We start from the raw sequence: 27,161 nt of genomic DNA, 5'->3' as shown, positions 1-27,161 counted from the left end.
CAGAAGTTTATGGACTAAAGACAGAGGAGCCTTAATTCGTTTTTTTTTTCTAATAAATTGTAAATAAAATTTTTTCTTAACATTTTATAGCTTTATTTATTATTTTCTTATCTATATGTTCCATTTATATTTTAATAGCAAATGCATAGATGTTGATATATAACAAATAAAAATGTTATGCATATAATCATAGACATATAATCCAGACATATTTATTCAAAATTTACTAATTACTTTCTACAATGAGGAGCAGACTTTCAAAATGCATTTTGTCTAAAATTTGTAATTTTCAGAAAATGAGAAAGAAAAAACTATGCACTTTATAAAATATAACAATATATCAATTAGTAGAATGTAAAATATTAGGTGTAGTAAAAAGAAATCCATTATTTTGCATGAAATTGAATGGAAAAATAATGGATTTCTTTTTACTACACCTAATATTAAACAAAATTGTTTAATAGTTATTAAAAATTAACCAAATGAATTTTGTTTGTTTCTAGTTAAAAAACATAATGCGCTTATATACTCTATGTTTTTACAGAATATAAAAAACGATGAAAAAAATCCTTTTGCACATCTCAGAATAACTTTTAATATAAATCATTCAATATTGAACATTACGCCATCTTTAACTAAAAAAACGAAATTCTGAATAAAATGCATTTTAAAAGTCTGTTCCTCAAATGTGTACAGTAGAAGTCAATATTTTATTAAAAATAAAAAGACAAATCTCTTTCGATGGAATTTTTGCATATATTTATGAATATGTAATTAATTTCATACTATAATTTTGACGAACTTATTACAGAGACTTATTTCCTGGTATCTGTAAACTTATCAATGGATTTGAAGCACGTGCTAGATATCTTGATTTGGTTGTTGCTCCTGATACAGAATCTCTATCAAATTTTCTTTTTCTTCTTCCTATTCCCATGATTTTCTTCAAAGTGGGTGGTATTATATATTCAGGCACATCTTTTAAATGTGGTTGAAGTTTCACAGTATGCAACGTCTTGTCTTGCCGTAATGATTTCAAGTCTCGTGGATTATCCTCAAAATAACTTTTTAGCTTTTCACAATTTATAACTTCTTGTTTAATTTCTTTCAATCTCGCTTCTCGAACAGCAATCCTTGTAACGGCTTTCCAAGCATCTTTCGCACGATATCTAAAATTATCATAATTTCATAAAATAAGATCAGCATAAAAAATAATTCTAAAAAATTTAAATAAATTAAAAAACAAAGTTTGTTTGAAAAAAGTATGCCTCTCTCTCTCTCTCTCTCTCTCTCTCTCTCTCTCTCTCTTTTTCTCTTTCCTCTTTTACAAAAAAATCTTTAATATGTTGCAAGAATAAAATTAGAAAAATCAAATTACACATACCGAAAGCCTTCCATTTCTTCCAATTTAAATTGATAAATTTTAAATAGATTCTCACAATGGTAAGTGTGCTTCAATTCTTGTTCTATTTTTTCCATTAATGATTTTTCCTTAATAGCTACGAAGCTAAGAACGGTTCCATGGTTCTTTCCACGAGCAGTACGCCCTGCTCTGTGTACGTAAGAGTTTAAATTCAATGGGAAGTCAAAGTTGATTACATTGGATACAAATTGAAAATCGATGCCCCGTGTTACACCAGATTCCTTGTCTTTTTTTCGTTTACTTTTTTTCATCTTTATCATATGCGACTATAAAAAATATATTTTAAAAAATGATACAAATAAAATATATTTAGTTAAAATATATTATAACATACACGGAGAGAATTTTCTCTTAAAATTTATTTTAAAATGCATGATAATCGTAGAATAATATATATGGTATTTTAAAGAATTTTATGTGTTTCTTTCTGATTTAATGTTGCCACAATAAAATATATGAAATACGTTTAATTAATTTTACTAAAATTAACGTTTCAATAATTTAAAAATATATATATTGAATAGTTTATACTTCTTTGTTTTCTTCTCTGTTTTAAATGAAATAGATGTGTGCTTAGTAGTAATAAACTTGAAATATCTTACATGAATTTCACAATGTAGCATGCTATTTTTAACCTAATTGTCAGTTATTTTTTATAATTTGTCAGTTATTTTTTATAATTTTATCAGCATAATAATTAATCGGCTAGAAACTATGGTAGGAGCATCTTGGAGCATGTTAGAGCTTATTACGCGAACAAACCTAAAGACAGCTTGTAAAATATGTGGCTTCATCGTACAACATCAATATTATGGATCAACATCAATATTAAACAAAGACAAAATTAAAATATAAATACAAATTATCTTCAACTCTTATAAATGATGGTGAGTCCAGGTATAAGTTTTATTTTATGTGAATTGATAAATCGATAATTATTTATACAAATCTGTAAAGAACGCATTTGTAAAAACTTGAGAAAAAATATTGAGTATGATCATTACATTTAATAATTCTGTTTCATTAAAAAAAATTTAATAAAAATTTTAAAAATAATTGTTTGAAATAATCTTACATAATATTTACTTAAAGTAAATAAATATATAATTACTCAAAATAAAAAATAAAAAAATTACACTTAAATCAAATTAATGATTCTTTTATCAGATAAATGTATGTTTATATTTAATAAATATTTATTATTTAGTAGTATTTAAACAAATATTTTTTAATTTAATAAATTTTTTTCAGTATAGTTTTATGTAATTAATGAGAATTGCAAAGAATATTTTTTAAATTCTCCGTATTTTTTGCTGGCGTTGAAGCCAACTTTTTGGAAGAAATTATCGAATCTCTAATTCCATCGACTAATTCAAATTCTCAAGAAACACCACGAAAAAAGAAGCAAATGATAGAAAATCACTTCTCTCACTTTTTCTTGCGAAGCAAAAAAAAATAATAAGAGCACGTATGATTGAAACGTATCAGTTGCCTCTTTTATTCGTACACAGCGGTGGAATTTATGAAAATCATAAAACTAAATTATCGAGTTCCATATCCACCAAGCTATTCGTGTACTTAGAAGTAGCTTGACAAAATTAGAAAAGAAATCACAGAACACTTAATTAAGGTGTCTTCTGCAATCACTACAAACGAATGATCATTCAAAGCACATGATGCATCTTTATCCGTAATAATTCATTTCATTAATTCTGAATGGACCTTTGCATAATTTTACAATGGCCACAATAAATATGGAAGACCGGATTCCACAGCGGATAATACAGCTGCTACCTTAGAAATCAAACGAGAAGATTGGAAACTTAACGAATGACATTTATATTTAGTGGTACATGATATAATAATTAGACTACGGATATTTGCAAAATACTTAACTGAATATTAACCATTGGACATTTTTAGCAGTCGATCATTATTTGTTAAAAAATAAAGTAGTTATTAAAAAGTAAAGTAAAAAGATTGAGATTGCTATCTGTAAATGCAATTTATACAAAAAATGCAAAATATTCAATTGTATTTTACATAAATATCCGCAGTCTAATGATAATACTATTATATAAAAGCTGCGGTCCGATTAATTATTAAACGATATAAAATGTAGTATCAATTGCAGTGCACATTACAATTATGCACTAAGAACACCTTAGATAGTGTACATGAATATCATAATGTAGGTATAAAAGCAAGCAAAACTGTTAAGCATTCAAAGAACTATATAGCATTAGTCATTTTAAATACTCAAAGAACTATAATAAAAAATTTGTTCTTTATAAATAAATAATTTTTATTATAAATAAATAATTAAAAAAACATTTTTTTTATTATAACTATAAAATACTCTTGAAGCCATTCAATTTTCATTCTAGAAATTTTTTCCTATCTCTTACAGTTTCGAAGATATTTGCTCTAAAAGAGAAATCGATTTTTTTCAAAGAGGTATTTCACTTTAAAGTGCGTATGGACACGTATAAAAAAATCGCTTATTTTTGTCTGGAGAATAACATATTAAAAACTTATCGGAGTGTAACCTTGGGTCGGTGTGCTTATATACCTGCGCGCCGAATTGGTTTATTGCTTATAACTTCGCTAATTTTACGAATTTCAATTTAAAATTTGTTGTACATATTTTTAACATGTTATACTATAATATTCCGTAAAAAAAAAAAAAATTTTTTTACCCGAAAAACGAAATTCCTACCTTAAGTCAAAATCAACTTTATCGAGTTACAAATTGGACATAATTTGGATCTACTAATATGGTGAAAAGCATATGAAGATGCAGAAGAGAATTCTATTCCATATCGCTAAGTCGCTTCGCATGGAAAGTGCGTCCTTTAGCAAAGGGGAGATGGGATGAAAGTCGCTTTGCATGGAAAGTTATGTATTTCTTGAATTCGTCCACCTTATATCTCTGTCAAAAGTTATCTGACTCTTCATGTAAAGCAGAGAAATAAGTACTAATTTTAACTGTTAATTACTTTTTAACGAATAACGAGCGACAGCTAAAGAGGTCACTCAGGATCATGTCAAGGTCACAATATATGTCAAGGTCAGAGTCAGTTGGAGTTGGGTCTCCTAATCGATATTTTTATCCGCTATTTTACAAAATAAATATTTATCGCATACAAAAATATACAAATTTCGCAAACAGAATATATATTATATGTATAGATAATAACAAGTTAGACGCATAATGTTGAGATTTTTTAATATTAACAAAACAATATCCAATTGAATATAAATATTGATAGATATCTTATAAAATAAAAAAATATTAAAAATAAAGAAAACATCAAATAGTAACACAGATTCTTTATTAAACGATATCATAACTTAGTGTTAATTTAAAAAATTTGCAACTAATCAAGTTAAGTAGAAATAAAAAGGTACATTTGCGAAACAAATATCTAAAAACTTATATGTATTTACTTAAACATTATTTAAGTTCTGACATACTTAAAATCTTTTTTTTAATTTCTTTGAATTATTTTACAATCAGTTTTCTAAAGCCTATTCTACATAGTATTCTTTGTTTTTTGTTTCTTGGTTTTTGCCTCTTGCCTCTTCGCTCTTTGCAACCATTTTATCGATAATTGTACAATATTTCTTGCTACGTATTTATTGTTTCTTTCGAAGTTTGTTAATTTCTATCGGGCGACATAAAACAAAAAACCGGATAAGAAGCAAAAAGACAAGATGTAAAAAATAATAAAAAGCAAGAGGATCATAAAATATATATCTATTCTTGAATATCATCTTTTTGGGGCCACTTAAAAACCTTTAAATTTTTATTCTCCTTCCTTCCCTTCCTTACTTGGAATCGAAAAGCTAAAATCCAAGTCCGATTCTACTTCATTATCACATTTTCTGCATTATTAGTCATCTCACACCGATTTCTCACATGTGAGAAATTTTCGGTAAGACGTAAGATTTAATTTTCTTCATTTCTATATCTTTTTTTTTGTTTCGTATGAAAGAAGTGATTTTTTTGTTGTTCGTTTCTTTTTTTATGGCGTTTCCTGAGAATTTGAATTAGATGTCGATAGAAATGGAGATTCGATAGTTTCTTCCAATGAGTCGGCTTCAATGCCAGCAAAAAATACAGAGAATTTAAAAAATATTCTTCGCAATTCTCACTAATTACATAAAACTATACTGAAAAAAATTTACTAAATTAAAAAATATTTATTTAAATACTTCTAAATTTATTAAATATAAACATATCTGATAAAAGAATCAAATTAATTTGATTTAAGTGTAATTTTTTTATTTTGAGTAATTATATATTTATTTACTAAGTAAATATAATATTACTGTAAGTAATATGTAGGATTATTTCAAATAATTATTTTTAAAATTTTTATTAAATTTTTTTTAACGAGACGGAATTATTAAATATAACAATCATACTCGATATTTTTTCTCCAAGTTTACAAACGCGCTCTTTACAGATTTATACAAATAATTATCGATTTCTATCAATTCACATAAGATAAAATCTAAACTCACCATCATCTATAAAAATTGAAGATAATTTGTGTTTATATTTTAATTTTGTGTTTGTTTAATATTGATGTTAATTTAAGATTTGTTCACGTCGCATGCTCCAATATGTTGTAATATGCTCCTACCATAATTCTTACTCATTCTAACGCGCTTGATAGAATGAAGCATGTTAGAGCATGTTGGAGCTTGCGATGCGGACCTCTATTGTACGATAAAGCTTCGCCACATATTACAAGCTGCCTTTGTCTCATCTTCCGATGGAATGCATACATCTTTATGCAACTTTTTTAACAAAATATGATTATACTAAATTCTGATTATTCCAGAAATGTGCGATCGTTGATAAAGATTTAACATTAATGCGTGAAAATAGCATTTTATTGAGAAAAAACTGTACGTGTATCATCGAATAACGTATCTAATACGAGTATTCGAATAATACGATTAATACGAACACCTGGGTAATATGATTAATACAGATACCCGGGTAACTCGCATGTTTCGGATGAGTACCTGGATATCCGGGTATTATTAACACTAAATATATATATAATTAAGTGCTCAATAGTGCACGCGCCTGTTATGTTTTAGTATTAACAAAATTTCGAAAAAATTTTCCTGTCAATGCTACAACGTCATGAAAATCCTCAAAAGTATTATTCTTGCTGTTTTTCAAAATTGACATGACATGATAGACAAAATTGAAAAATAGATTCATGTCCAGCAAAAGTAAATATGTATTAAAAATAGCTCACTATTAAAACAACTTTTTTTTTACAGAGTAATGTAAATGAATTGGTTGCTAAATTGTTTCATGTTTAATATTAAATATAGTAAAATGTGTAGTGAATTTTTGCGGTACAATATAATAAAAAATTCTCTCCATGTACATGTATTCTTACCTCTTCTAGTACTTTCTCATCCGATGCTATTATAATATCATAAGTGCCACTGTTAAATTGTGAAACCGCTCTACATCTTGAATTTGCTGGTAATTCGGAATTTAAAACACAAGTTGGAATACCAAATTGCTCTAAGAATAATTTCAATTTATAGCATCTATCCACAGTATGTACAAAAATTATAGATTTGCCCCTAAATGAAAAATAAAAACACATAATATTTTTGTAATGATTCGTAAACATCATTTTCTATTAGAAAATATTATATACTTTACTAAACTTATGTATGTATAAGATACCTAATTAAATGTAATTTTAATAAAGCATATAAAATAGCAGCTTTATCATTTTCTTCTGCAGCCAAAGTATAGTGAGCCAATTGTGTAGGAGGAGCTAATGGTGGCTCTTCTAGCTTTAAAATTGCAGGATTGTGAAGAATTAATTTTTTTAAACTTTGAACATCTTCAGACAATGTAGCAGATGCCAAAATTGTTTGATATGTTGTTGGTAAATAAGCTAATACAGCTTTTAAGTCCTTTTCGTATCCAAATGAAAATAGCTGTAATAATTAATGTTATAATTATAATAAATGTATTAAATGAATCTGACTAAATTTAATTTGTAATGTTTGTAACTTCTACTACATGAGTACAGACATACCAAATCAGCTTCATCAATTATAAACGTATCGAGACTATGTTTCAGCATTAAATTTTTTGCTTTTAAATGCTGTAGCAATCGACCCGGTGTAACCACAACAATATCTGGCATATCTCTCAGTAAAAGTTTTTGCGCATTTAAATCCGTTTGTAAACTAAGATCAACTGTTCTGACTTCCCTACAGCATTTTGTTGTTAGGCTCACGATAACATCATGAATTTGCCTACACAGTTCCTTGCTAGGTGCGACGATCAGGCCCTTGATCTCCTGTTTCTCTTGTATCCGTTTGTTTATCAATATTTTCTGAATAAGTGGTACTACAAAGGCAGCAGTTTTACCCGAACCTGTACGAGCCTTGATTAAGAGATCCTTTCCTTCCAATAACAAAGGTATCACTTTGTCTTGTATTAATGTAGGTTCCGTCCAACCTAGTTTTGTAATAGCCTATAATTTAATTAATATATATTTTTTAATCTATATTTCTCTTAGATTATTCTTATACTTGTTGCTTCGTACATTTGTTACACTTTAAAAATATTAAGAACTATTATGACATATTTTGATATTTTCATTCATTAATTATGAACTTTTGAATTCGTCAATGTTTAATGGTTAAGTACCAGAGGTAATTGACAAAATAATGCAAGAAATAAGCGTTCAAATAAGTTCTACAATAACTTAATTTCCTTAACTCTCAATTACATGTTTCGTTTTAGAGTCTTAATTTACAAGTCTGGATTCAAGTCGACGACGTTTTTGACTGGCTTTGTAATTATCATAAATCTCAATAGAAAATTTTTTTTTTTTCATGAAATGTCAGAATGTATAGAATCGAGATATTAAAACATAAAAAGATAATAATAGAAAAAGTTATGCCAAAAAAATATTAAAGAACAATTTGTGAAAAAAGCAATAATCAGTTTTCTTAAAAAAATCTTATCATTATGATAAAAAAAGATATAGATAAAAATAAGTAATATTTTGAAAAGACGAAAACATAAACTTTAAGAAAAAAAAAACGTTATTGATTCATCTCAAAAAGTATAATTATTTGCACTGAAGTGGGGGCTTTTGTACATGCTTGAAAAATGATATCGGAGGTGACGAGTATTTTGTTCTTTAAAAAAAAAAATGCAAAAAATATTTTATATTAAATATATAATGATTTCAATATTATTTACTCACGATTTTATAAGTCCGAGAAAATAGAGTGATTATTCAAGATGCCTCTCTGGCAAAAAGAGAGGCTTTTTTTTTTACAATGAATATATGTTTCAATTATGAGAAGACATCATATATATTTGAATACAACACAATAAACAGGCGCTTACTAAAAACGAATTTTCATTTTCGGTAAAAATCTGTCGTATTTACATTTGACGGGTCTAAGTTACTCAAGCCAAACTTTTATTTATCAAACTTTTATTGCATCACAATTAGTATCAAGACAACAACAATTGCATCACGGCAATCGACAAAGAAAGGTTCCAAATTTTTTTTTACTCCCTCTACCCTCTCCTCTCACTTCACCTTTACAATATTAACCGTACAAAAATAGCGACAAACTAAAATTTTAATCCGGGTTCAAATGATCCACTCATATAGTTAATACATTTAATTTTTAATTGCCAAGGTATAATTAACTGTTACTAAACCAAACTATTCTTGCAAAGTAAATGTCCAATAATGAGATAACAAAAAGAAGTAATAGAGTTTGTTAATCCTTTATCATAATAAAGAAATAAAGAAATGATTTAAAATAAAAAAAGACATGATTGAACTTCTTAGCACTCAAATAGCTAATTACTTGAAATAGGAAAAAAATATACAATTCGTTAGACATGTTCAGTCAGTAATTAAAGTTTACAGTTACATGAACAAATACATTGAATAGTAAAAATTACTAGTTTTATACAGAGTTGATCAAAATCGTTTTTTTTTACAAGACATTCATTTTTTTTTGTTTAAAACATGCTTTTAATGTTTTATATATTTTAGTTGTTTTAAACAGTTAGAAAAAAAATCATGTTTAAAACAAAAAAAAAAATACATTTTATACATATATAAAATATATAACATACATTAATATTAATAATATATAACATATTGATTAATTATATTTTATATTAAAGTATTCATAATCTCCCATTCTTAATCTCAAGATCGTCTCAAGTAATAACATCAAGCATACATTACACATGCACGCATGCACATACATAATTATGTGTATTGTATATACTATAGATACGCAAATATGTATAATGTTTCACATGTCTATAATATCTAGAAAGAAATTTTATTATATTATATATTCAGATTAAAATTATTTAATAGTTCAATCAAATTTAATATTTCAAAAATTTATAAATATAGTAGAGGAGAAGTATTATGGCTAACGTAGATATTGTGATCCTTCTTTATATCTCCGCTGTTATGTAGCAAATCCTAAAGATTATTTATGAAATTATTTGTTAAGCTCGCCATTGTATATTATGATTCTCATAATGCTAATATGCCAATAGCAGCATTTATTGTAACAAATTTTTACTTTCAAGTATTTTGAAACGTTTCTGAGGTACATTTTAGCACTTAATAACACCTACTTCCTCATTTTTCTTAAGCTTGAGCGTATTATCACACGAATATGTGTATATTTGAGTATTGTTTGCTATTTAACATTTTATTTAACTGTATATATTTTGAGTTATGCAAATTTAAACAATGGCATAGCAATGTGTTCTTTATGTGTATTGATTACTCATGACCTCTTTTTTGAGATTTTTATATCAAAATAATAATTTCTTGAACTAATTGTAGTTCTAATATTAATCTATAGTTTCTATAAATTTTTAGTGCCGAGGTGCCTACACAAAGTTATATATGTATATGTATATATGTATGTATATACATTTGCATACATGCATACATTTTGCAATACTCTACTTTTTTGTTAATTTTATAACCAAACTGCTTTCTAAACTGTTTTCTAAACAAAACTAACTTTTTAAGCCTATTTTTATGGAAGGCCACTTTGTCATCCATGTTTCTCTTCGATTCGCCATGCAATGTCGCCACATTTTTATTAATAGTGTCCTAAGTAATAAATGTTTCACAATTTTGTGTTCAGAATCGATTCAACAACATTTTAACGAATATAATTGTCAAGTTTTAAACTTAAATATTCATTATTAACCAAGTAAACCAAGTTATTATGTAAAATGTAACTACTGTGTAGGATGCCACCTTCTCGTTTACTAAATAGTATTAAAAATACATAAAGAAAATATTTTAAACATTTGTTTTAAAAAAAGCATATTTAATTTAATCTGAGTTGAAATATGTTTTAAATATTTGTTTAAAAAAAAAGTTTATAACAAAACAACCTTATAGTTGGATGTTGAAATTTTTTGTAGATAAAGGTAACATCACGGTAGCTACTAGAAAAAAATAATTATAAATATAGAAAAGAAGAACTACAAGACATAAACACATATGAAGTTATTGTTAAAAATCCTATTAAAAAACTCACAACTTCTTTTGATAGTTTGCTAACAAGATGGAAGAAAAACAACTACATCAATAAACAATTCAATAAACAATTACATTGCAGTGATGGGTTACTTCCGAGAACTTGGAGTGCCAAAAATATACAAACTCAATAGTCCTCTTAGAATTATTATTTCTTCGATAGGCAGTCCGTTGCATTCTTTAGTCGGATTCATATCATATATCACAATGTCACAATATCATTGTGAAACGAAAGCAGAAAGTCATATAAAAAATAACTTTCAATTAGTTGATAAACTAAAAGAAATAATAATTGAGGATGATTACAAATTAATATCATTAGATAATATTGCTTTACAAATGTCCCTATAAAATTAGCTGGATTCTGTTAACGACAATTGGGAATTTATCTTGAATAAATTCTACTGAAAGATGAACTTTTGATAGTAGTCAGATTTATTCTTGACTCCATCATTTCCATCCACAACCAGCTTTAACAACTACTGTTTTTTATCGATATATAGACGATTTGTGCACAGCGATCCCGACATCTCAAATTCTTTTCTACAACATTTTAATTTGTTTGATTCTCGTCTTCAGTTCACATTAAAAGTTGGAGACGATTCGTTACATTTTTTAGATGTCACTACCATAAAAAGAGAAAAATTTTTGTTTTGATTGGTAGCAAAGTTTTTCGAGCAAATATTTAAATTATTATTCTAACCATCCGATCTTTCAAAAAAGAGACACCATCATAAATTTAGTAGACAAAACAATATTATTATCGGAAGAATATTATACAAAAGGTTTAGCACTCATTATCAACATCTTAATTGAGAACGATTATCCACAAAAATTTATATTCGACACCATTAACAAAAGAATTTGAAGTCTTTTGCAACAAGAAATACTGAATATTAAGACCTTCTAACATTGAAAATTCAGATAACCGAATCATAGTTCATTCCTTTAATTATAGTCCTTTAATTATAGTCTTGTTCATTCCTTTAATTATAGAAAAATTCAAACAATTTACAAAATTCAACAATTAGCGCGGACACCAAAGTTTCTTTTTACAGTTCCAACAAATTACATAAATTTAAAAATTAAAAGTCTAAAAAGATTCTCTCCTCCACTCATCTGAAAGAAACATAGTCTATAAAATCACGTGCAAAGATTACAATACTTCGTATGTCAGACATATGAGTAGACAACTAAAAACTAGACTTACAGAATATCACATTCGATAGAACAAGTCTACTCGTTCTGTGATAACAGATCATAGATTACATCTAGGACACGAATCCGAATGAGAAAATACAAAGTCTTCCATTAAGAGATTTCATTTTACATTTCACAGCATTTTGTACCTTATAGATGGAGTTGTCGTATTTGACAATTGTCGAATAAAAATGTGTTGTTAATAACAATGGTTTGATATTCGCTTGAACAAAGCATAGAAAATTCTTTGCGAAGTTAGCACCTCTTTAACTTTAAAAATCGGAAATTTTAAATAATAGTATTGCTTGCATCCGCAATAGTTCTACAGTTTCTGATAGGTTTTATAAATAATTCCGTTGAGATAGGCCAAAAATTAAAAAAAATAAAAATATGCGGTAACTTTACGTGGCAAGAGTAAAATACATCTAAACAGCTAGTACTATATTAAATACGTTGTTCTTGTGATGCGATAACAGCACACAGAATAAAAAATTGTTTAACACTTCATGATCACGATTCAAAAAAGACACAATGATTACTCTGGTTTAAAATGATACACGAACCATATTTGAAATGTTACCAAATCAATAGTTTTAGTTCAACTATATTAAAAAATTACATTATTTAATTTCATTCTTAAATTTCTTATTCCTTTAAGAAAAAGGAATAATGACGTTGTAATGAAAATTTAATTTTAACATTTAAAAAGAATATTAAACATGATAATGTTTGGGAAACGAATTTTTTTGCTTAAAAAATTATAACTTTTTATATTCATAATATTTTTGTGCCTAATACTCTTGAGATAATATATTGAGATGATTTCGTTCGGATCATTTCGATCATTCAACAGGGAAGAGTTTGAACATTTAACGGAGAATACTGATGTCAAAACCTACATAAATCTTCGGAACTTTGTAGTACTGTCGGAAAAAGCCGAAAAGTCAGCCAGTTTTAGAGGTACTGGCCGTTTAAAGATATTTTACTCTTGACGTGCAGTGCCAGCGCGAGGATTAAAAAATTGTTTAAATATATTAAAATGGCCGGTAGTGTCACTAAAATTTGTCAGGAACTGTGTAACTTTTCGAATACAAAAAAATTAATTTTTTTTAAACTTGAGGTGCTAGCTCTTATTTTAAAAATTTATTTAAAAATATTTAATGGCCGGAACTATTGTTATAATCGATCAGAAACTCTTTGAGTACTTTAAGATTCTGTAAAAAAAATTGACTTTCTCGAATCTTGCGGTGCCACGCAAAATTAGCACCGCAATTTTAAAATTTTTGGTCTAAATCAATGAAACTATTTATAAAACCTATCAGGAACTGTAGAACTATTGTAGAACACTATACTGTGGGTGCAAACAGTATTGTTATTAAAATTTCTGATTTTTAAAGTTGAAGTGCTAACTTCACAGAAACGTTTAATAGGAGCAAATATAATTCCGGTAATCGACCCAGTATCACTCTGCTTATTTAATCCTGATTTTTGTTTCTTAATGTATATCATCTCAAAAATTGTTCTTTTGTAATACGAAGGGGTTTTGAATCTAAGATTAAAATATTGTTCCAATCTAAGACCTGATCTTTGTTAATGGCAAGATATAACTGATAATGAATTAGTTGGTTTATTAATATGTGTTCTTTGATTTGGGTTTTAAGTTTTCTTTTAATTTGCCTTATGTAAGAGGAGTTGCAATCTTGACAATTTATTTTATATACAATATTATATTGCAATTTTCCTCTTTTTTTTAAAACGTCTTTTCTGGTTTTTATGAATTTATCTTAATTTGTTCATAGATTTGTACGCAATTATTAGAACAGAATTTATAAGATATACTTTAAAATTTTTCAGATATTATATTAAAATAAAGAATTATATTAAAGAATTATATTAAAATAAGGAACTGTAAAAAACTTTTTGATTTGTAATTATTAAACTGTTATTATCACGTATGTTTTTTCCTTCGTTTTTTCTTTATATTTGTGTGAAAGTGATTTGATTCTTTTGTTTATCGTAACAAAAACAAAATCTAAAGGATAATTATTATCAGTTAATGTTTTTATCATGTTAGAGATGATGTTTTTATGAAATTGTGGATGTGACAGAAATAATATACGATCAATTTGTACGAATTATACGATCTTTTATGAGCTATAAGATGATTGGATAGGAAGTTCAAATATCTTCCTGAATTTGTCGGTTTTTAGATCAAACATAATTCTTCTATTCCTCAATTAACATTTTTACATAAAAAAAATTGCAAAACACTCTCACCATTATCATAATCAAGTGTGAATTTAATTCTATTATGATAATTGTTAAATTTATCTAGTATTACATTGACCTGTTCTTGTGACGCGGCTAATATGATATCATCTACATAATGGTAGTAAAAAGGAATGAATGTGATAATATCACATTGGATGTGAAAATATCAATCTCGAGATCTTAATACAATTATAGGAGACAGTGGAGATCCCATAGGCATGTCGAAAATTTATTTGAAGATTGTATCATTAAATTTGAAAAAAGTTGAATTAAAAATCAGAGATACTGCTATTATAAACTCATTTAAAGGAATTTTTATATTATATTACATATGAAACTTCATTGTTTTTTCAAACTCATAACAGCTAAATCTATAGGTATGTTTGTATACATACGATACTAACAAAACAAAATTTGACAAAAGTCAAACAAAATTTTATAATTAAGATCTAGCCATCTTTATAAGATCTCTCTAAGATCTAGCCATTAAGATCTAGCCTCTGGCCATTTATATTATTTATGAATTCAAAGCTATCTTTAATATAATTAAAACTTTTTCTAATTTTGTTATCGTATCTATAATATTAGGTGTACAACTTTGCTTCCGCCGTTTTTTTCCGAAATTCGAGGTTTTATTGTAAAAAACTAGTTATGCATTTATGATTCAAAGTATTGCCCATCGCTGGCCACTACTTTCTCCCATCTTTCGGGTAGCGTACGAATCCCGCGTCGAAAAAACTGGTCATCTTTTGAGGCTATCCACGAATCGATCCAATTTTTTACTTCTTCATAAGACCGGAAGTGCTGGTCAGTCAGGCCGTGTCATTGATCGAAACAAGTGATAGTCAGAGGAAGCAACGTCTGGAGAATACGGCGGGTGGGGTAGGACTTCCCATTTCAACATTTCCAAGTATGTCTTGACCACTTTCACAACATGGGGTCGAGCATTGTCATGCTGCAAAATCACTTTATCGTGTCTCTCGTTGTATTGCGGCCGTTTGTCTTTCAATGCTCGGCTCAAACGCATCAATTGCGTTCGATACCGATCGCCTGTGATTGTTTCAGTCGGTTTTAACAGTTCATAATACACTACGCCGAGTTGGTCCCACCAACTACAGAGCATGATCTTGGAGCCGTGAATATTCGGTTGGGCCGTCGACGTGGAAGCATGGAACCAATTTTTCGTCCCCAGTCACAATGCGATGCAGAAATCCCTTCCGTCTTTGCCTTTCAAGCAGCTGTTCACAAGCAAACAAACGCCGTTCAACATCTCTCGGCTTCAATTCGTACGGCACCCAATTTCCTTGCTTCTGAATCATTCCCATGGCTTTGAGGCGTTTTGAAATGGCTTGTTGAGTCACTCCCAATAATCGTGCCAATTCTTCTTGATTTTGACGAATCTTGCTCAAGTAATGCCTCCAATTCTGCATCTTCGAAAATCTTCTCTCTTCTACCGCTATGCCGGTCTTCGACGTCAAAATCACCGTTCTTGAAGCGTTGAAACCACTCACGATACGTTCTTTCACTATAATATAATACAATATAATATAATATAATAATAGCGGCCTCACCATAAGTATTTGAGAGCATTCGATGAGCCTCAGCCGCAGATTTCTTCATATTGAAGCAAAAAAAATTAAAACCTCCCGCAAATGACGAGAATTTGGCTCGTAAACTAACATTTTCAATCGAGAATAACTTTATGCAGACACAAATCGACTAATGTTTCTATGGGGTTATGTTGACAGATGCCCAAGTTTATTGTATGACGTCTATGATCTATTTATTTCGACCACCACTTACCGCTAAAGCCATCTATAGGAAAACGGCGGAAGCAAAGTTATACACCTAATATATCTTACTAAAAGAAAAATAGGGCTATTTATACAGTTTATTATTAATCTCAATGGATTGTCTTCATTATGTATTTTAGGCAAGCTATAGCCTTGACATATCTTCATTTGATCTAATTTGTTGTAATATGTATTCTGATCTATATTCTTTGTTTGTCCATTTCATAAGTAGTGTACGTAAATCCGTCTTCATTTTATTTGTCGAATCTTCATTAATCTTTATGTAAGTGTCTAAAATAACATTCATTTTATTCTTGTAATCGTCTAAGTTTAATTACAAGTTGTATTACTTTTGTGCGTGTAATCAGGATATTTTTAAATGAAACTTTTTGTTCCTTTGACCGAATTCTTTAATCTTAACATTATTTTCAATAATAGGATTGTTTAGATTGTTATGTATTGTGTTTAAAATTGAGACAGATTCATTTCTAATTAAATTGCGTGTTTGATCCCTATAAAAAAACCAACAAATTCAGGAAGATACTTGTTTCCAATTATTTTATAGATTATAAAAGGGCGGTTATAATTTGTCAATTCGATATGTTATTTCTGTCACATTCGCAATTTCATGAAAACAATATCTCTAACATGATAAAAACATTAACTGATAACAATTATTCTTCAGATTTTGTTTTTGCTACGATGAACAATAGAATCAAATCACTTTCACACAAATACGGAGGAAAAAACATATATGATAATAACAATTTTAATAATTATAAATCAAAAACGTTTCTCTTCCTTATTTTAATATATTCAGTTCCTTATTTTAATATAATATCTGAAAAATTTAAAAGTATAACTTATAAATTCAGTTTCAATATTGCATTACAAACCTATGAACAAATTAGCTAAATTCATAAAAACCGGAAACGTTTTAAAAAAAAAGAGTAAAATTGCACTGTACCTATATAATATATAATATATAAAATAAATTGTCAAGATTGCGACTCCTCTTACGTGAGGCAAACTAAAAGAAAACTTAAAACCCAAATCAAAGAACACATATTAATAAACCAACTAATTCATTATCAGTATCTTGCCATCAAGCAAATAAAAATCACGTCTTAGATTAGAACAATATTTTAATCTTAGATTCAGGAGTATTACAAAAGAACAATTTCTGAGATGATATACATTAAGAAACAAGATTATACATCAAGAAATCAAGATTAAATAAGCAGAATGATATCGATTAATTACCGGAATTATATTTGCCCCTATTAAACGAATAATTCTCTACTCAGTCTCTTTCCCACTCCTCTAAATTTCCCTTCTCAATTTTTTTAGCAAATATAAATACAGAAAGACAACACAGATAATTACAAAAATTCTGTTAACGTACAAGATTCTTTCATCCTTAAAAATAAAATTAAATTATTAGGTGTACAACTTTGCTTCCGCCGTTTTCCTATATGGCTTTAGCGGTAAGTGGTGGTCGAAATAAATAGATCATAGACGTCATACAATTAACTTGGGCATCTGTCATCAACATAACTCCATAGAAACATTAATCGATTTGTGTCTGCATCATAAAGTTATTCTCGATTGAAAATGTCAGTTTACGAACCAAATACTCGTCATTTGCGAGAGGTTTTAATTTTTTGCTTCAATATGAAGAAATCCACGGCTGAGGCTCATCGAATGCTCTCAAATACTTATGGTGAGGCCGCTATTAGTGAAAGAACGTGTTGTGAGTGGTTTCAACGCTTCAAGAACGGTGATTTTGACGTCCAAAGTCATGCTCTGTATTTGGTGGGACCAGCTCGGCGTAGTGTATTATGAACTGTTAAAGCCGACTGAAACAATCATAGGCGATCGGTATCGAACGCAATTGATGCGTTTGAGCCGAACATTGAAAGACAAACGGCTGCAATACAACGAGAGACATGATAAAGTGATTTTGCAGCATGACAATGCTCGACCCAATGTTGCGAAAGTGGTCAAGACATACTTGGAAACGTTGAAATGGGAAGTCCTACCCCACCCGCCGTATTCTCCAGACGTTGCTCCCTCTGACTATCACTTGTTTCGATCAATGGCACACGGCCTGGCTGACCAGCATTTCCGATCTTATGAAGAAGTAAAAAATTGGATCGATTCATGGATAGCCTCAAAAGATGACCAGTTTTTTCGACGCGGGATTCGTACGCCAAAAGATGGGAGAAAGTAGTAGCCAGCGATGAACAATACTTTGAATTATAAATGTATAACCAGTTTTTTACAATAAAGCCTCGAATTTCGGAAAAAAACGGCGGAAGCAAAGTTGTACACCTAATATAAAAAGTGAAAAATTGTCAGTGGATAATTGTAATTCCTATTTCATATTAGTACAGGTATATTAAGTAATTAATATTATATAATATAATCACATTAAAAAAATTCTTCATAACAATTGTGTAAATTAAAATTAGAACTTGGAAATTCTGTACACGAGGATTTGCAATTAATAGCAGAGCAACATTGTAAATTCAACACAAAAATCAACCATTTCAGAGAGAGACAAGAACATTATATTCCATTTCATACACTCAATATCGTTGAGTGTATGTAATACTCTATGAAATAACTAATCATCACATATTATAATTGAGTTAAACTTAGATTTAATCTCTTGTAATTTTTATTCGAACTTGAAATAATTTATTATTGTATAGAACATACTGAAAAAGACCGAATCGACCTAAATGTTGAATTTTAATTTGTAATGATAATTTTAAATATATGACATCGCAACGAACATTTAATATTTTGACTGTATGTTTCTTTTTTAACTTTTATTTATAAGTTAATTATTCACTTTTAGCCATTATTACTAAGCCAGTATTTACTTCTATATTTTAAGATATATTGATTTATTGCTTTGTATTATTATGCAATTCTATCGTCAGTATATAGTGATAATGTAAATTGACAAACTATATGTATATTATAATAAGATATATAATACTTATATAAAAATAATATTAATAAAAAAATTAAATATATTTTTAAAAAAGTAGTTAATACTCCTAAAATTCTATTTTTAAACTCATTCATTTTCATCAATACTATTTATTTTTAAACAAATTCCACTTTCATTCTATTTGTATTTACTTCTGTTGTTATGCTTCTTTAATTTATTCATTATAAAATCATTGGCTTTCTCCCTTTGCGTTCAGCAAAATATTTATTTTGCAATGATTGGAAGTTTTCTTCGCGCTGATTGAATTATATTTTTAGATCTAAAGGAATGGTCTTATCTCAGCAGACATTCTATTGAATGTACTTATATATACAATTCTTATATATACAATTATACAGTTCTTATATATACAATTTCAATTTAACACTTCAGATTCCAAAATTTACCAGTATTGAAAAATAGTTTACGTTACATGCACTATAGATTTTCAGTACTGGCAGTAAATTTTGAGACATGACTTCAGAGTGTTAAAACTATACGTTACGTGCGCTATAGATTTTCAGCACTGACAGTAAATATCGGATCACACTCTTTGTTTTACACTTTACATTTGAAAATGCGCGCGTGTTTCGATGCGTTTCGGATTTTGCCTCATTTGTGCTCTGTTATTATAGGTATTCTGATTGGAGTGATTCATGAAAATGTACCTTAGGGAAGTATCAAATTACAGGGCGATCTACAATAAGCGATCTTCCAACACCCAGTTGCGAGTCGCGGAGTGACAAATTGCTAGTCACGTTGTAAATCATTGCAATACTTAATCCACATTTGGATGTCAAAAGTTGCGAATTGTATAGAAACAATCAATCAGAAAATAAAATATCTGTCGTTATTTGCTATATAGCCGAAAAATCAAAGAGGATTTGTTAAAATCAGGTTATGTGTTAGATATTCAAGATGTTATTAAATAGAAGGCACAACATTTAAAGCAGAATCATAATTTTCGTTTTTTGCGTTTTTCGAACACAACATTTGATTGGTTAAGACCGCTAAAGTGTTGCAATAGACAGTTGCTGTTCCCGAAGAAGTTAAAAGTTGAACAACTCTCTGTTGACAACCGCGACTATCTATTGCAACCGGAAATAACACTTTGCAACTTATTATAGACCAGGCTTACGAATTGACGATTGCGATTGATAGTTGCCCAGTTCTATTTCAGCCAACTACGATGGACTCGCTATATCATGATTAGTTGAAGTAGAACCGGGCAACTGTTAATTAATCGTCAATCCATAATCTGACGGGCATTAAAATAGTTGATAACTATTCAGGTTAGGAAATCTGTCACATCCATGGCATAGAAGGTTACACAAATTCTTTTATAAATACAAATTCTCTATTTTAAAAACATTCTCTGCTTTAAAAACATAAATTCTTCTCTCTTTAAAAATATAAATTTTCTGCTTTAAAAACTCAAATTATTTTCTATATAATTTATTTTAAAGCAAAGAATTGATGTTTTTAAAGCAAATAAATATCTAATCAAAACAAATTCTCTGCTGTAAAAATAAAAATTATATAGAAGCTAATTTGTTTTTAAAACAGAAAATTTCTATTTTTAAAGTAGAGAATTTATGTTTTTAAAGCAGAAAAGGCTCTGCATAAATCTTATGAAAATTGAATTTCAGTCAAATCGCCTGATATTTGATATGTGATATTTGATGTGTAGATCTTATCGTCCTGATAAAAAGGGCACGATCCTCTGCAATAAACTGTTTGATCTCTACGAGACGACGTTTTTTCAAAACGAGCTAATACAAAAGTATCTTATTTTCAACGAATATGGTGTATTTCGATGTTATTATTTGCTCTTTCAGTGTACTTTTAAGTAAAAAAATTACAAAGATAATATTGACTTAATTGTTTTTGACAAAAAAGCTATAAGGATATCGAAGTCGATAACTTGATTTTTGAGATTTAAGTGTCAACGCTGTGTTGTTTAGAGCGCGGAATTTTTGGCGATATAGGGTGCACACGAAGAATCACTGTGTACTTTGTTTATATCGAGTAAACTGTATATCAGTCGAATTATTGCTATCTCATCATTTCAGTGAACATCCGTTTGAAATCGTATCTTGAAATCGTGTTTGAATTCCTGCGACTTATTAATTCTTTTTAGAGCTATTTTTCACAACAGTTGTTTTAGTATAACTACTCATGTTTGAGTATAACTACTCATTATTAGTTCTTATCAGTTAAATATTTCTTTCTTGTAAGAAAATTATATTTTTTTAATAAATAAAAATTCACTTATGTGTAACTATAAGTTACAGAAATTGTATTTAATCGTTTTATGAATTTTGTTAAATTGCATTTAATTTTCTCTAAATGTATACATTGAAGATGACCTGACATAGATCGAAACGTATGTGTTTTTATTGAAATATATGAAAAATTTGGCTTTTAGCCTTTTTGTTATTCATTTTTGTTTATTATTATTGAGCCATTATATAAGTTTATATTTATTTTAATAAAAATTCATTTTTCTATTGAATCTTGTAATACAAAACTCACAATAATCAAAAATACTCCGATTTATGAAAGGCGAAGGGACTCGCAATAATCGAAAATACCCCGATTTGTGAGAAACAATTAGGTGAATATCCTTATAACTTTTTACTTAAAAATATACATAGAAAGTGCAAATAATGACATAGGAATGCACCGTATACGTTAAAAATAAGAAATTGTAGTATCCACATCGAAAAGTGATGCCTCGTGGAGCTCAAACAATTCATTATAGTCATGCTTGTGGAAACTTATTAGAATGACAAGATCTGCAACATATTAAATTTTCAAGCAATTCGACCGAAATTCAATTCCCATAAGGTTTGTGCGGGTCCTTTGTTTTTAAGGAGATGCTAGAGCGAACGGCCGAACTTAATCGATGTCAATAAAACAGACTTTTAATTCTAAATAAAATATTACGTACATCAAGAAAACGTTATATACATTAATTAAAACATTACGTATATTAATCAGTCATTAAGTAAAACGTTACGTATATTTCTTTCTCTGCTATATTGTATATCTTACATGAATGCGAAGTTCCACTCAAATCGTATTTATCAAGCCATTTCTTTTGTAAGCTTCAAAATCATAAGTTGAAGGTCTCATGATATTCTTATGTATTACTCAAATATGGGAAACTTTTTATTTGGATATATCCATTCATTTATATATATATGTAAAGGAAGCGAATCTATATGATAACAAAAAATGTAATTTACAATTTTTTAGGGATTTTTATACCGGTTTGTACTTTTCCAAAAGTATTGCATTTAAATGCAAGTATTTGCATTTTTTTTTATTCTGGAAAATGATTTTTTATTCTGTATAACAAAAACAAAATGATTTGAAAAATATGAAATAATGCTCCGTTGGTAATTCTGGCTTCCCTTAAAAGGAGAAAATTTATGTAATTTATGTAATTTTTTGAAGCAAAAAATACTTATTCTAATCTCACTTATATATTCTCATGTATCTCTATGCTATCGTGATGCTGATTCTACAATGAATCGGAAATCTTAAGTCTTAACCAATTTTAACCTAGGTGACTATGATTTTTCGCATCTATTAATTATACAGCGAGTCGTTTAGCTCAACTAATGACCATTCTACAATAAGCCATTAGTCATAAATCATAAGTTAGGACCAATCGCAATCATCAATTTCCAGTTTCTAACTTCTAATGGGAAAGAATAAAGTCGAATTTGGTCAGTCTTAAGAAACTCGTCTTAGGCTTTCTACAATAAAGTATTATTTAAGTTTAAGTCTTAAATCATAAGACATTAACCAACACACAACTGATGCGAGAAGAAAAATGGATTATGATTGATAAAGTTCATATAATATAAAGAGACGGTCTGCAATCGAACAGAATATGGTAAAGTTATTAACAATATTTCATCATTTATTATTCGAAAACCATATAAGATGTTTCAGAACACACAGGTTCTTCTTCAGCAAATAATACAAAGATTTAAATTGAACGAATATTGAAAGAATTAATATTACATTATTAACAGTTAAAAAATTCATTGTAAAGAAACATTTCAAGGTTATAAACTCTTCAAGAAGCAAAATCTTCAGTCTTGAACTCCTGTTTTTAATGTGAGTATAAAGATGAACATCTTTTAATATTTTTCAATTTTCAGAATCATAAAATTGAAATCAGGAAACATTACCTATATAATATACCTATATAATATAATTATCGTTTAATTGATGTCATATAGTCAAAATATAATAAAAATAATAATTATCGTAAAGAATCATTAAAAAGAAATTAATCAAAAAGAGTTGAAACTTATTAAACTTATCAATGTTAAACTAACTATTTAAAAAAATCAATATATGATTAAGACTTATATATAAAATAAGAGATTATTATAATGATATGATTGAATGCAATTATTAAAATTACATATAAAACAGAAACATATTAAAATGTCTGATTCGATTGAACGCAAATGTTAAAATGGCCAGCAATAAACATAATGAGCGAGAAATGAAATCAAGATTAATACCTATTTACTTTCCTTGAACATGTGTTTTAATAAACAATTGTAAGACTCATCTAGACACTATCTTTTTGCGAGTTAGTTTGCCTTTATTTTATTTCTTGATATGTAACATCTTAGAAATCAAATTTTTGTTGTAATTAGCTTCAATGTCTATGATTCAGAATATATTCAGTGATAACAGTGTCTAGAGGAGTCCCATCTTATATTGCTTTTATATTCATTAAGGCACGTCTTTAATTGTTTCTTCGTTTGCCCCACAAGATGCAATTTTCAAAATTAATCTTGTATATGCATTGTTTTGATTCTGAAATTTATCTAATTTATCTTTATATGAACTCTAATAAAAAAGCTTAATTTATTTAGTCCAATAGTGAAGATTGCCTTGCTGAAAAATGAAATGACAGAATTGAAAACTTTTGATATCTATATAATACTGCAAATAATTTTTGACATTTTTATTTTCAGTGTTTGAGACCAAATTGTCATCTTGTGAATCATTATGATTAACATTGTACATTATTATGTATTTTTTTTTATTCTTTTATTGATGTAATTGAAAAATCAAGGACAATAAATAGCAATTATTCAGAAATGTTGATTACTAACTCAAGATTCTTTTTATGAAAGCTAGGGTGTGAGAGAAGGATTGTTCTGTCAACAATATTATAAATGGAACCAATTTTGTGAGAAAGAGGATGATGATAAAAAGGAAGTTGTCGAAAAAAGTTTTTTATAAATCAATAATGATCTCAATTAATAATGATCTTGTTGTTTTCTCTTTTAAGATAAAAAACTGAGAAATCCATTGTTTCCAATGTAAATTGTATTATTTTATGGACACTGTCTTGTGATTAATAAACAAGATTAAAAAGATTGAAGATGATTAAAATGTTGTCAATTTGATCTCTTGACGTAGTCAGAACAATATCGTCCACATATCGCTTATAAATTGTGGGAATAAAATTCAAAGAATTTAACGCTATTTCTTCCAAATCTCGCAATATCAATTTAGCTAAGATGGGAGATAAGGGTGAAAATTTTTCTTTTTGTTCAACAATAAAATTTACACCCATGGTATGCTGAAAGTTTGCTGGTAAATTGAACGAAAAGAAAGTCAATGAGAAGAAAATAAATTTTAAAATTTCTAAATAAATTCTAATAAATTCTAAATAAATTCATTCAGTGGGATGTTCGTTTTTAGAGAAATTAATTGCTATCTTCTTTCAATACCGTTAATTGCGAGAAGAATTTAGAGGAATGTTTGTGAATAAGAAATCAATAAAATCAAAACAGAATTGTCTATTTTTCCACCAAGTGATCTATAAACTTCGAAACTATTATTAGCCTTTGGATTTTTCTCTACACTTGACGCAATGATCGAGTATAAATACTGCTATAGAATATAATGCTGTATTAATGAAAGAAACAACAATTCTGAAAGAATAGTTTTTCTTGGATCTTGAGAAGGCTGTAAATAAAAATAAAACAGAATCACTGAAATATAAAGAAAGGTATATACTTTTCTTAAAATTAAATCTCTATCAAACCAACTTTTTAAGATTCCATTTAATTTCTTTTTAATTTTGTTAATTGTGATCAACAATAGCTTATTCTCAATAGTTAATTCTCTGCATCTTCAATTTTTTAAATATAATCTTGTTTATTAATCGCAACGGTTACGTTGCTTTTATCAATAACAAGAATGTCAGGATTCTTGCTACAAAATTGTTTAGTAACTTTATATATATTCAACAAATCAATTTCAAATTTTTTTCTTTTCTACTTTCTTATGTAAAAATTTATTGAGTTTAGAAATTGCAACATCTCTAATCTTTAAGTTGGCTGTGTTGTTGTAAAATATTTATCATGATGTTCAAAATCTTTAACAAACTCAAATATTGAAGATTCTTGGTTGATATAGGTTGGTAAGCAAAAATTATCACTAAATTGTAATAAACAAGAAATTACTTGTGTAGACAAATCTATTTTAGTAAGATTTATGTATCATTTAAAATGTGAGAAAAATCAAATTTAAAGTGTTTAAAATCAATTGAATTCAAATTAATAATGTGAAATTAAATTTTGATTATTAATCTGTTCTTCACTTATGTTGAACGTAAGATTTTCATTAGGAGGGTTTGAATAGCAATGATAGGTAATCCAAGAGACGTTTTTATCAATATTATTTTCCTTCTCATTCAACAACCATTGGAATATTTTTTTATGTATATACATTCACATTAAAAATAGGAATTCAAAGCTGAAGGACAATTTGTTTCTTGGAGAATTTACAACTTTGAAATGTTTCTTTACAATTTTTTAACTATTAATAATATAATGTTAATTCTTCCAATATATTGTTTAATTTAAATCTTTGTATTATTTGCTGAAGAAGGACCTGCTCCAAAATGTACTATATGTTCTTCGGATAATAAATGATGAAATATTATTAAAAATAACTTTATTCTGCTTGATTACAGATATGTCTTTTTATATTATTGCTTTGCAAAAAAAAACGAACGTTTAGAATAAATTTCATATAGCTTAAGACTTAAGTAATAACTTATTGTAAAAAGCCTAGTAATATAAGTTGACTGTTGGCCAACTTTACCTATTTAACAATAATAGGCTTTCTGCAATAAGCTATTACTTAAGATTATTTAAGTCTTAGATCAAAGTAAAAAAATTATTCAATCACAATGGAATGTGAAAAGAATAATTGATTATAATCAGTCAATTTTTTTATAATTTAAGCCTTACAACTTAGGTAATAACTTATTGTAGAAAGCCTATAAGACTTAGGATTACTAACTATCTACCAACTTATAATAAAATCAGTTTGACAGATTTCTTACCTGATATTATCTAACCTGAGTCGTCAATTTTAACGCTTAATATCTCGGTTCGCGGGGCAAAGCAATATTTTTTTCTGTTAGTTTATTTCGTACAAAATAAGTCTAATTTCATCAAAATCAGTAAGCCTGTCTCCTTCATATTTATCAAATATTTGAACTAAATACACAATATAACATTTTATTAGATTGTGATAAATTAGTTTTACCTTCAGTATCCTGTCATCCAGCTCAAGTTCGTGAAATTTTTTAAATTTTGGTTCAATTTCTTCATTCAATTCCATTTTGTTTGTAGATATATTTATAAATTATTTAGATCTTATTATTAATTACAAACATTTTATCAATCGTTAACACACGTGCACGTGTTCAGGCAGAGTGAAACAAGAAAAGAGAGAGGACATGAAGGCCTTTTACCTATAGCAAAATGCTGTCGCGCACTACTGCCCTCTGA

The 27,161-nt window shown here is 27.9% G+C and overlaps 1 protein-coding gene across 2 annotated transcripts; it reads right to left on the bottom strand.

Moving 5' to 3' along the window:
• Positions 1-782: 782 nt before the first annotated feature.
• Positions 783-27,010, bottom strand: LOC108686483 (probable ATP-dependent RNA helicase DDX56). Of its 2 annotated transcripts, XM_018191820.1 has the most exons (7): positions 26,917-26,971; positions 11,116-11,316; positions 7,513-7,956; positions 7,152-7,411; positions 6,853-7,045; positions 1,385-1,689; positions 783-1,169 (listed from the first exon to the last, which is right to left on the bottom strand). In XM_018191820.1, exons 2-7 carry the CDS (start codon positions 11,215-11,217, stop codon positions 806-808), a joined length of 1,668 nt encoding a protein of 555 aa, XP_018047309.1. In that variant the 5' UTR covers positions 11,218-11,316; positions 26,917-26,971; the 3' UTR covers positions 783-805. The 2 variants fall into 2 exon arrangements, with proteins under 2 accessions (XP_018047309.1, XP_018047310.1); XM_018191821.1 differs by lacking the exon at positions 11,116-11,316 and having other exon boundaries at positions 26,917-27,010.
• Between the last annotated feature and the right edge of the window lie 151 nt (positions 27,011-27,161).

Source organism: Atta colombica, unplaced genomic scaffold, assembly GCF_001594045.1.
Source record: "Atta colombica isolate Treedump-2 unplaced genomic scaffold, Acol1.0 scaffold186, whole genome shotgun sequence".
Taxonomy (NCBI): domain Eukaryota; kingdom Metazoa; phylum Arthropoda; class Insecta; order Hymenoptera; family Formicidae; genus Atta; species Atta colombica.
The sequence above is the reverse complement of the archived record's forward strand: the minus strand, read 5'-3'. Positions and strand labels throughout refer to the sequence as shown.